This window comes from Macaca thibetana, chromosome 15, assembly GCF_024542745.1.
Source record: "Macaca thibetana thibetana isolate TM-01 chromosome 15, ASM2454274v1, whole genome shotgun sequence".
NCBI classification, from domain to species: domain Eukaryota; kingdom Metazoa; phylum Chordata; class Mammalia; order Primates; family Cercopithecidae; genus Macaca; species Macaca thibetana.
Window position 1 is genome coordinate 13,847,591 of NC_065592.1, and position 12,463 is coordinate 13,860,053.

The window sequence follows — 12,463 nt, forward strand, 5'->3', positions numbered from 1 at the left end:
ACAGTAGAAGAAATGTTATGGGGAGTCCTGGGAGCTCAGAACGTGGGGGCTGGAGGTGGCCGTGTTGCCGCAGGCCCTATGTCCCAAGCGCTCATGAAGTCACAGCTTTCCTTTACCCCACCATGGTGGCTACATCCATGACTGGTTTGCCTCAGTTTCCTCACCCGGCTCTTTGGTTCCCTTGCAGGCTGGAAGTCCAACCTGATAGGTTAGATTCCTGTCCCACTTCCAACTCCTGTCCACTCCCCCTGGGGGGCAGGCCAGAAGGACCAGCTCCCCGGGAGGCAGCCTCCTCTACCTGCTCACCTTCCCAGCCTTGTCTCTCTTCCTCAGTGGTCTTAGTACGTGGGCAGGGGAGAGGTTCTTAGGCACCTAGGCAAGGTGACCAACTCATCCCAGAGTGCCTGGAACATTCCTAGTTTTAGCACTAAAAGTGCTGCATCCTGGAAAAACCCTCAGTCCCAGGCAAACTGGGACAGGGTTGGTCACCCAACCTCTAGGATATGCCATTTCTAACGTTTTGTGCTTTGTTATTTTCACTTCCTATTTAAATGCCTCTGATGCTGGCTTGGCACAAGAACACAGGGCCTGTGACATCACTCATTGTTAGGCAGAAACTCCAGCAGATACGGCAAGTACAGTAGCCGGGTCCCTTCTGCACCATTGCCAAAACACGCTTCATTCTCGCCTGCGGAATTGGCACGGGAATGAGCAGGAAGCCAGCTGGGGGCCAAGGCCCAGGCTTCCTAGCCGCTTTATCGGCACCTAGGCGGTCCCAGTTGCAGACACAAATGGCCCCATTATCACAGTGTCAGCAAAGGAGACCGAGATGTGGAGAGGAAGAGAGGAAGAGGGTGGGCTTGGCAGTCACGCAGACCTAGCTGCCAGTCCCAGCTCCGCCACCGCCTCTCCATGTGACCTCTCTCCGTGCCTCATCTGCCAAATGGGCAGTGTCACCCCTCCTCCCAGGTGACGATGGGATTCACTGACGATGTCTGTGAGAAAGTCAAGTTTTAAGGTAGGAATTTCACAAATGTCAGCTCCCTTCTTCAGTCACTCACCGAAACACAAGGCCAGCGTGAATAACGGTGTGGCTTGTGTCTTGCCCAAGGGTGACTGGCCAGAGGAGCCCGAAAGGGGTTGAATACAGTCTGCGCTCCATTCGCCAAGCCACATACCCAGCAAAGGCTGGAGCCTCTGTGCAACTGGCTCACCCAAAAGTAGTTGTTCTTTCTAATCGATCTGCTCAGAGGGAGAACCAGCTTTGCAGTTCGTCTGCCTACAGAGAGGATGTTTATCACATTTGCACGCAGGTTATCTGTCACAGGTGACTCTGCCTAGTGACAGAACCAGTGGCTCTGCTCACTGTGTGCTCTGAGCTTGGAGGTGGAGTGCCTGGGTGCACTGGAGTTCTCTACCCCAGGGTGGGTTAGATGAATGGGTATCAGTCTGCAGGGGTCCCTGAGGCATTGCCCATCTCCCTCTGAGCAGGCTCAACCCAGCCAAGGGCCCAGCCACAGCAGGGGAGGCTAGAAGCAGTTTTGCTGCAGCCAACCTGGTCTCTGAGGGCTAGGCAGGGGGCACTGCCTCCACAAGCTTGTCCCCACTAGTTTCAAACTTGGGAATGAGAAGGTTGCCAAACACCTGGCTTAGGGACCAGCCTCCTTGGCAGGATCCCCAGGCCTATCCCCATTCCCTGTGCTGACTGTGTTTGCTGTACAGCAGGTACCCCCTGCACCTCACCCTGCCAGGGACTCTCTAGCTGTGCCAGCCCTCAACCCCATCTTACAACCCCAAACCCCCACCAAGCTGGCCCTCAGGGCCAACGTCCTGGCACACTGAGCTCCCAAGCTCAGCCAGCTCCCGCCCTGTGATCAGAGCTGGGGCCTCACCTGGGCCTTGCTACCAGTGCCCGTGGCAGGGGTGGTGGGGGCGGCGGCGGCATCCTTCTGAAGCAGCTGGAGGCCCAGGCGGGACAGCTCCTTCTTGATGCCCAGCATGATGGCGGAGTGATTCTCATAGTGCCTCAACTGCTCGCTGAGGTGGCGCATGCTCTCCTTCACCACCTCGTTCTCCCGGCTCAGGTTGGCCTTGATGCTCTGTGGAGGGGGCAGGATTGGAGGTCTTTCCTGGGCCAGCTTCCTCTGAACCCCCAGCCTGGAGGGACACCCCAGCTTCGGTCATTAGGCTTTGCTATCCAGTACCCTGAATGGGCTGGGGGCAGTCCCAGCAAGCATGGGCAGGAAAAATAGGCCCCAAGAGACCCTGTATTTATGAACTTTTTGAATTTAAAAAGTGAAGGAATAAAAAAATACGTGTGCATGGTACTAAATTTACAAGATATAAATGGCTATAAAAATGTCACCCTCCCACCTTTATTTCTCAGTGCTGACAGTTTTTATAGGTTCCTTGTGTATCCTTCTAAAGAGAGTCTGTGTATTCAGAGGAACACATGTATACATACACACATATTTTTACCACTTTGCTTTTTTACTGAACGGCCTATTTTGGGAACTGATGCATATCTGCATATATTGTGCTCTGTTCCTTCTCATGGCCACACAGTATGCCATTGCTTGAGAGGTCACAATTTATTTACCCAGTCCCTTATTTTTTTCTTTTTCTTTTTCTTTTTTTTTTTTTTTTTTTTTTTTTTGAGTAGCTGGGACTACAGGCACCCACCACATGCCCAGCTATTTTTTTTTTTTTTTTAATAGAGACAGGGTTTCATCATGTTGGCCAGGCTGGTCTTGAACTCCTGGCCTGAAGTGATCTGCCTGCCTTGGCCTCCTAAAGCACTGGTATTACAGGTGTGAGCCACTGCACCTGGCCACCCAGTCCCTTATTGATAGTTACTTTTTTTTTTTTTTTGAGACGGAGTCTCACCCTGTTGCCCAGGCTGGAGGGCAGTGGTGCCATCTCGGCTCACTGCAACAACCTCTTACTCCCGGGCTCAAGTGATTCTCCTGCCTAGCCTCCTGGGTAGCTGGAACTACAGGCGTGTGCCTCCACACCTGGCTAATTTTTGTATTTTTAGTAGAGACGGGGTTTTGCCATGTTGGGCAGGCTGGTCTTGAACTGCTGACCTCAAGTGATCCACTCACCACAGCCTTGCAAAGTGCTGGGATTACAGGCGTGAGCCACCACCCCCTGCCCATTATGGATGGTTACTCAAGTTGCTTCCGATCTTTTGCTACTTTAAATTTACTTTAAAATTGTATACATAATACATAAATACCCTCTGCTTGTAAAATCTTCAAACAATGTAGATGGAGTGAAACCCTTTGGGGTTTTGCTGAGGGTGAATCTCTGCCCCCTCCAAGTCTCCAACTTTTCTCCTGGGCTGTACCGGCTCCTTTCCCTGCACTGAGTCCTGTCTTTACTCCCAGACCTGTTCTCCTTCCCTGCCTCATCTCCCCTTGCTGGGACTCTGGCTCCCTGCCCACTTTTAGCAGCTCCCACACCAGCTCCTGGATCTACTCCTGGTTCTGAATCCTGCCAGGAGCAGACAGACTGCTTAGAACCGCAATGCTCCTCGCTCTGTAAACCTCCCGCTATCTAGGGATCTCCTTTGCTGGGCTGTCGCCCAAGCTGGCCTTGTTCACTATAGAGGACTTGGAAACCTGGGGGGCCTGGCAGGTATCAGTCTCAGTTCCCCAAAGCTCTAGTAGACCTGGGATTCTTTCGTCTGAGTCTACTTTTCAGCTAAAGCAGGAGAGACAGAAGTCAGAGGCAGAAAACAGCAGTTTGCTGAGAAGCCACGGAGCAATAGAATTATGGGTCCACAATTTCATTTGTAGAAATTGTTACAGAGGAAAAGGTAACCTAAAAGTGACTGATGTCCAGTCAGCCCTGGGTGACTCAGGTTCAGGGACCAAGAGACAACAGGCAGGAGTCAGATACCCTTCGGTTCAAATCTTTGCTTTCTACTTCCTGGCTGGGTAACTTTGGGCTAATAACTATTTCTCTGAGCCTCAGTTTCCCTGCCTGTAAAATGGGCTATTATGTCATCATAATAACAACTAAATGGCAGGGTCACTGTGAGGACCAGAAAGGCTATGGAATATGAAAGTGCATTTTAAACTAGATTCCAGGGGCTAGGTGCAGTGACTCATGCCTGTAATCCCAGCACCTTGGGAGGCCAAGGCAGGAGGAAGGCTTGAGCCCAGGAATTTAAGACCAGCATGAGCAACATGGTAAAACCCCATCTCTACAAAAAACACAAAAAATGAGCTGGGTGTGGTGGTGTGTACCTACAGTCCCAGGTACTTGGGAGGCTGTGGTGGGAGGATCAGTTGATCCTGGGACATTGAGGCTGGCCTACAGAGCGAGACCCTGTCTCCAAAACAAAAACAACAACAACAACAAAAAACTGGATCCCAGGGATGACAGAAGTCAAAGCGTATGACAGATTTTCTCAACCTCATCGCTATTGACGTTTGCCAGATAGCTGTTTGCTTTTGGGGACTATCTTGTGTATTGCAGGGTATTTAGCCAAATCTCTGGCCTCTAACCAGTAGAAGCCCAGTAGCACTCATCCTGTCCCCCACTTAAGTTGTAACAACCAAAAATGTCTCCAGCTATTGCCAGTTTTCCCCTTGGGGTAAAATCACCCCTAGTTGAGAACTACTGGTGTCAGGGAAGAGAGCAGAGGGAAGCTGAGACCCCAAGTTGCTGCTGACCCCCTAGGAGGTTCTTCCCTTTGGCAGAGGGAGCCAGCTGTTCTCTCCCCACCTCCTCCCAGGGTGAACAAAAGCTTTTTGCTTTTAATTTTTCCATAAGGTTATCACTTAGTAAACCATGGTTAACAGAAGCAAAGCACAGATAATGCAAAACAGAAGATAATTAAAAACTCATTTTTCTGTGGCTGTGGAAACCATCTCTGGTTTGTTCCAGGCCTAGCAGATATACCCTCCTGATCGTCTGGCTCAGAGTTACATGAAGTGGGTTAACATTTCCTGAGGTTACAAGAGGAAAGATCAAAGGAGAATAACTTGAGAGCCAGCAACGGGAGGGCCTGGAATGTACTAGCTGCACAGGAAATCCCGGGACACAGAAGAAATTCACCAAGTGTCAGCTTTCTCCCCTGCTGCCAGGGGCTTGGCCAACAGTAGGTACATACCAAACACTTTTTGAATACTTAAAGCCACTGTGATCCCAACTTTGGGGTGAGGAAGGGGTTAATCTCCCACCCTGGGGCACAGGATGCCCAGGTGCCCCCTCCCTCTGTAAAGGAAGCTGGGAAAGGAAGCCCCCACGCCCGCTCCTGGCAGCTGTATGTCCCCAGACTCCCAGTGGCCCAGCAGAGGCCGGATGCAGGAAACAGGCGGAGGTGACGCTGTGCCAGCAGAGATACAAACCTCGAACCTGCAGCTCAGACCCCCATGCTCGCCCAACTCTGTCCTTGTCCCCAGGGGCAGTCCTGGTCCCCTGCCCAGTCCTATAGCACTTTCACCCTGACCAGGACAGGACACGTAGCACCTCTGCCTCCATAGCAGCTGGGCACTAGCCCAGTGGGCTCGGCCAGTCCTGCCATGTTTTACCAACCCAGGGGGTACTCCGACAAGGTATCTTATTTTTTATTTTGAGACTGTCTTGCTCTGTCGTCCAGGCTGTGGCACGATCTTGGTTCACTGCAACCTCCGCCTCCCAGGTTTGAGTGATTCTCCTGCCTCAGCCTACTGAGTAGCTGGGATTACAGGCATGCATCACCATGCCTAATTTTTGTATTTTTAGTAGAGATGGGGTTTCATCATATTGGCCAAGCTGGTCTCAAACTTCTGGCCTCAAGTGATCCGACTGCCTCGGCCTCCCAAAGTGCTGGGATTACAGGTGTGAGGCACTGCGCCAGGACACTGAGCCACCATGCCCAGCCACCAAGGAATCTCGTGTGAATGGTGTACCCAGAGTTGTGGGTCCTGATCTTGGTACACTGGGGGCAACTGCAAGTTCCAGCTCCCTCTGAACCCGTTTGATACAACCAGCAGGTGCCTCAGTTTCTCCACTCAGACTTCAGCTTCCCGCAGGCCCTTGAGCCAGTTAGACCTCTTCCCCAGAGGCTGGACCCTGTGGCCAGCATTTCCCTCCCCTAACTCCTGGCTGGAGTGTGGCTTCCCATGGTCACCAGGGTGAAGCCTGGATTGCCCGGGCCCCTCGGACAGTGCCCTTGGCCCCCAGCATCACACCAGCCTGGCGTCTGGCAGCAGCCCCACCCTTACCTCTTCCAGTGTGTTCATCTGGGAGGCCACCTTGTGGACGTAGGCGTGCACCTTCATCAGGTCCATGCTGTACAGCGTGCCCTCCAGGAGATCCACCATGGACTGCAGCTGCCCGGGGAAGGGGGATGGTTAGGCAAAGAGTGCAGCACGTGGCCAGCCAGGCACAGAGGGTAAAAGGAGCCCTGCTGCAATGAAGAACTCCAGAACCTGGGCCAGGCGCTGTGGCTTACGCCTGTAATTCAAACACTTTGGGAGGCCAAGGCGGGTGGATCATCTGAAGTCAGAAGTTCAAGACCAGTCTGGCCAACATGGTGAAACACCATCTTTACTAAAAACACAAAAATTAGCCAGGCATGGTGGTGTGCACCTGTAGTCCCACCTACTTGGGAGGCTGAGGCAGGAGAATCGCTTGAACCCGGGAGATGGGGGTTGCAGTGAGCTGAGATCATGCCACTGCACTCCAGCCTGGGCGACAGAGTGAGGCTCTCTTCCAAAATAATAATAATAATAATAATGATTAAAATAAAAGAGAACTCCAGAACCCCATAGCCTCAGAGTGACTGGCATGGGCCCTGGGCACTCACCAGCCCCAGCCTGCTAATAATCACAAGAAAAGCCACAGGTTCCATCTTCTGAGCCCTTACCACGTGCCAGGTGCTGTGCTAAGGGCTTTAAGGAGTTATACCAATTAATCATTGTAACAACCTCATGAGGTGTGTAGTGGGCACTGGAGGAGTTTGTCCGGATCTTCTGAGATCCCTCTTACTAGTTTTTGTGCCCGTCCCTGGCTTCCATGTGCCTGCATCTGTGACTCTCTTTAGAGTTGCTTTGTCCCCAAAGTGCCAGAGAGTACACATCCTCTTGCAGCTGCCTTGAGGCAATGACCTACTGACATGGACATCTATAATGCCAACTCACTAGCCCCAGTGGGGACGAATTGAGCGGTTGTACCCACTCCAGAGTTCCTCTGGGGATGTGACTGAGGCTGGCACTTTTCCCAAGACCACACCCTCACTTGGATGCCCTCCTCTCCCCACCTTGCTTCTCTCACTTCATTTCCAGTTTCTCTGGGGAGTATTTTCTTTTTTTGTTTATTTGTTCTTCAGAGACTCTGTCACCCAGGAAAGAGTGCAGTGGCACGATCATAGCTCACTGCAGCCTCGAACTGCTGAGCTCAAGCAATCCTCCCACCTCAGCCTCTGGAGTAGCTAGGAGTACAGGTGTTCACCATCCTGCCTAGCTAAGTTTTTTATGTTTTGTAGAGATGGGATCTTACTATGTTATTCCAGCTGGTCTTGAACAATGATCTTCCCTCCTTGGCCTCAAGTGATCCTCCTGCCTCAGCCTCCCAAAGCACTGGGATTATAGGGATGAGCCATCACGTCCAGCCCAGGAGTATTTTCAAATTAAATCACTTGCACATGAATCTCTGGCTTCAGAGCCTGCCTCTGGTGGCCCGAACTAACACCACGTATGGACAACTTTCACCCTCATTTTACAGATGGAGAAGCTGCAGTTTAGAGGGGGGAAGTGACTTGCCCAAGGCCACCCAGCTGTTCAAAGGTAGAACCAGGAGTAGAACCCAAATTCATATAAATCCACGTCTCTTTCCCAACATTCGGCTGGGGAGATATCATGAATCACCGTCTCTTTCCTATCATGCTTTATGGCTCCTGTCTCATGCTCAGACAGGGAAATGGCAGCCGAGAGAGAGAGGGCCTTACACAACAGGTCAGCAGCAGGACCTGGAGCAGCCGCTGGGTATCCCTTGCCCAGCCCAGGGCTCTGCCCTACAGCTGCCCCTCCCCCTCTCCTCTCTGTCACGCCTCATCAGGATATAACACTCCCTCCAGATGGCCAAAATGCCAGAGTGTCAGGGAGACGTTGGCACAAGGGGCTGGTTGGGAAATTAGCCTTCCCTGGCTTCTTGGGAAGGGCAGTTCCTCGGGCCCACCCTCACGCGTAGCCCCACCCTGAGCCCTCCGGCATTTCCCAGGGCCTGCACAGGCCAGTGCTCCAGTCTGGTCCTGGCTGGCTGTTTCCAAAACAGTTTTACTCCCACCTTCCCAGGGGGTACTCAAACTGTTTTAAGCCAGAGAGCTTTTCTTTGAGCAGAAGCTGATCTCTAAAACAGAGACGGGGGTGGGAGTCTCTGCTGGAAGCAAAGATAGGCTCAGTGGCTTCTCTGCTCTCCCACAACCTGGCTTTGGCCCCGAGGGTCTGCATGGGACCCCTGGGGCTCTATGGAACACAGATTGAGAACCATGCCCACAGACGCTTCTGTGTCTCAGTTTTCTGTGTTAAGAAATGGGGCAATAGGGCCGTGGTAAGGAGCAGTTGTGTCTGGACAGAGCTCAGCATTGCGTGGACACAGACCGGCCTTCATGAAGCCCAGCAGCGCTGATTGCTCCCCCCAGGGGCTACATGGGAAGCTCCCGGCTTCACTCTGGTGCCTTCGCGGCCACCAACACTGGCTTTGGCGAGGGTCGGTCCCTTGCAAGATGACTCTCTGTGGCTCCCCACTGCCCACATGTGGCTTCTCATCTCCTGAGTCTGGCATCTGACCCCTCCATGATCTGCCCGTGCCACCCTCCTCCAGGCCAGCACATTCTTACTCAGCCAGGCACTGAGGACAGTGATAAGCAAGACCAACGCGGGGCACCCTGGTCCCTCACAGGCTGCCAAGGACACAGTGACACACAGATGCCCAGATCAGGGGACAAAGGTAGTGACACACAGGTATCCAGATCAGGGGACACAGGTAGTGACACACAGGTGCCTGAATCAGGGGCACAGGTAGTGACACACATGTGCCTAGATCGGGGACACAAGCAGTGACACACAGGTGCCAGAATCAGGGGCACAGGTAGTGACTGACACACAGGTGACCAGATCATTAATGATGGGTGCTGATCTTTTCTGGGTGCAGGTGTGGATCAGGAAAGGCTGCCAGAAGGAAGTTTTGTTTGGGCCGAGCTCTGTAGGAGGAGCACTAATTAAGCAAAGTTGCCCAGGAAAGGACATGCCAAGTAAAGGGAGCAGCCTGTGCTATGACCTGGAGGAGAGGAGAAAGATGGTGCTTCCAGCCATGCCACTCAATGTGCGATCTGCTGAGCAGCACAGGTTCAAACTGCTTAATACCAGCCTGTGGTACAATCATTATAGAAAATGGGAGTAGGTTTTTCAGGAACTTTTATAGCACTTGACAGAGCAATTTTATCTCTGTGGACTCTCACACTAAAACACTAGATTTATCCTGTGTATGTCTGCCTTTGTTTCATTTCATTTTTCTTTTTTTTTTTTTTTGAGATGGAGTCTCGCTCTGTCGCCCAGGCTGGAGTGCAATGGCGTGATCTCCATTCACTGCAACCTCTGCCTCCCGGGTTCAAGCAATTCTCCTGCCTCAGCCTCTGAAGTAGCTGGGATTACAGGTGTGTGCCACCACACCTGGCTAATTTTTTGTAGTTTTAGTAGAGACAGGGTTTCGCCATGTTGGCCAGGCTGGTCTCGAACTCCTGACCTCAGGTGATCCACTCGCCTCGGCCTCCCAAAGTGCTGGGATTACAAGCGTGATGCACTGCGCCTGGTCTGCCTCATTTAGTTTTTCTAATAATTCATTTGTATAGCATTTTACGAAACTATTGGCTCTTGAGAGAACTTTAATCTTTAAGAAACTGGCCCTTCACCACAGATAGCTTGAGAAGCGCTGTGCTAGAGGAAGTCACAGGTGCGGGTGTGGCCAGAGAAGAGAGAAAGCCGGTGCCACACCCACCCCGCTTGCCATTACCCAGAAATGCCCTCTTTCCTCTCTGCCTCAGGGACTCCTACACATCTTTCAAGGCCCAGCTCTATCCTTCTATCCCCTCCTTGGGGCTCCCACAGTCCCTGGGATGTCCCTTGGCCCAGCACTGATCACCCTGCCATTACTGGGGTCAGCAGCTGTGTCCTCACAAGCCTGGGGACTCTTCGAGGCAGGATCCATGTCTGGTCCCATCAGGAAGAAAAAGGAGTGGGGAGGTGACAGGCACCTTCCAACCCCCAGACAAGATGGGGACAGTAGTCATGCTACTCAAAGTGTGTCTCCTACCATAGCCGTGCTGCTGAGGACAAACCACAGCTGGAGTTATTAGCTTGAGGGGAAGGGCTGGGGTAGAGATGGGATGGGATATAGGGTAGGTGCCCCAGCCCCATCCCATGGGCTCCCCTTAGCCTCCTCCTTTGGGGGATGCTTAGAGAGAATGTCCTGCCGAGGGAGGGGGAGCCAAACTGAACAGGAGGAAGCCCCAGCCCTCTCTCCTACTGCCTCTGCCGCCTTCTCCTCTTGGGGGGGTCTCTGAAAGTGTACCCACTCCCACCCTTGGGGTACCAGTGAGGCAGCGTATCCTCTCCTCGTCCTCCAGCCCCACCTGCCGGGTCAATCCCCCATTACCCTAAGCCAGCTCTGCTGACCCAGAGCCCTGTGGCAGCTGTGCACTGAGAAGGCATAAGGGATTGTGGGCTCCTGGCTAAGAAAGAGGTCTCATGACCCTTCAATGGGCAGGGGACAAAGTAGAGAATTCCTGGGCTCGAATCTTAATACTTGGCTCACGCCTGTAGTCCCAGCACACTGGGAGGCCGAGGGAGGTGGATCACTTGAGTTCAGGAGTTTGAAACCAGCCTGGTCAACATGGCAAAACCCCATCTCTACTAAAAATAAAAAAAAAAAATGAGCCAGGCATGGTGGCGCACGCCCGTAATCCCAGCCACTCAGGAGGCTGAGATAAGAATCGCTTGAAAGGGTGAGCAGGGTGGAGGTTGCAGTGAGCTGAGTTTGCGCCACTGCATTCCAGCCTGGGTGATAAAGTGAGACTCTGTCTCAAAAAAAAAAAAAAAAAAAAAAATCTTAGTACTGCCACACTTTCTTGCAGGCCACAGCCCCTCTTTGGGCCTCAGATTCTCCCACTAATAAAGCTGGTACCATAAGTCCCCTCTCCAAAGGGTTGTAGCAAGGATTAAATGAGCCAGCGTTTATGAAAGGGCTTTGTGTCCTCATGTCAAACATGTACAATTCAGTTATCGAGAAGTTGACTTGAGCAGAAATTGGGTTTGTTCCTATAACTGAAGACTGGCCTATGGCCTGGGTGCCTTGAGTCTGCGGGGTCCTAAGTGAGACCCACGGAGACAGTGTGATCCAGGGACTGCCAAGCTGTCAAGATGCCACTTTGCTTAAAATTCATTCCCCCTGACTCCCCACCCAATTCTGAGAGCTTGGCATTCATTCAGGCATTACAAAAACAAAACTAAAGTTGAATTTAAAGAAAACATTTTTAGCCACGCATTGGGAGACAGTTCTTCACGGATCTCTTGCTTTTCTGAGTGACTTACGTGCAGAGGCACTGACTGTCTCCGTGCTGAGCCATCTAGCTGTATAGTGAACAGCTCTGGAAGACAGACACTGTTTCTTTCCAGAGGAAAGGGCAGGCATCCTTGGTGCCTGTTACAAAAGACTCAGATTCTCTAAGCTCAGGGCTCCTCTCTGTAACACACATTATTATACATGCAGGTGTTATCTGACCCTCACTGCATTAGCCCATGGCAATTGGAGCCGGGGAAACCTGGCAATTGCTGTAATAAAGTCCTTTGTCTTTGAACCAGGAGGCTGCATCTTCTGCCAGCTTCCATGAAACTGGCAGGCTAACTTGTTAGCTTACAAGTAGGGTAACATCTCAGACCTTTCACAGTTTCTGACACCAAACAGGCAAAATAGATGTAGTTTATAAAAGAAAAACATACTTTCAAAAGGCACCAAACTGGAAAGGCACAGTGACCCACGCCTGTAATTCCAGCATTTTGGGAGGCTGAGGGGGGAGGACTGCCTGAGCCCAGGAGTTTGAGAACAGCCTGAGCAACACAGCAAGACTCCATCTCCACAAACATTTTTTTTTTTTTTTGAGATGGAGTCTCACTCTGTCACCCAGGCTGGAGTGCAGTGGCAGTGGCGCAATCTTGGCTCACTGCAACCTCTGCCTCCCGGGTTCACACCATTCTCCTGGCTCAGCCTCCTGAGCAGCTGGGACTACAGGCGCCCGCCACCACACCTGGCTAATTTTTTTGTATTTTTAGTAGAGACGGGGTTTCACCGTGTTTGCCAGGATGGTCTCAATCTCCTGACCTCGTGATCCGCCCACCTTGGCCTCCCAAAGTGCTGGGATTACAGGTATGAGCCACTGCGCCCGGCCTACAAACATTTTTAAAATTAGCTGAGC

At 52.0% G+C, this 12,463-nt stretch overlaps 2 protein-coding genes across 2 annotated transcripts in view; both read right to left on the reverse strand.

The window, feature by feature from the left end:
• Window positions 1-12,463, reverse strand: part of ARPC5L (actin related protein 2/3 complex subunit 5 like) — a 360,768-nt gene that overhangs the window by 81,281 nt on the left and 267,024 nt on the right. The window lies entirely within an intron of this gene.
• Window positions 1-12,463, reverse strand: part of OLFML2A (olfactomedin like 2A) — a 37,519-nt gene that overhangs the window by 13,829 nt on the left and 11,227 nt on the right. Inside the window, exons 3-4 of the mRNA XM_050760599.1 lie at window positions 6,219-6,326; window positions 1,893-2,099 (exon numbers count right to left, since the gene is read on the reverse strand). Of these exons, the coding sequence (XP_050616556.1) occupies window positions 1,893-2,099; window positions 6,219-6,326 (315 nt within the window). The remainder of the gene's footprint in view (window positions 1-1,892; window positions 2,100-6,218; window positions 6,327-12,463) is intronic.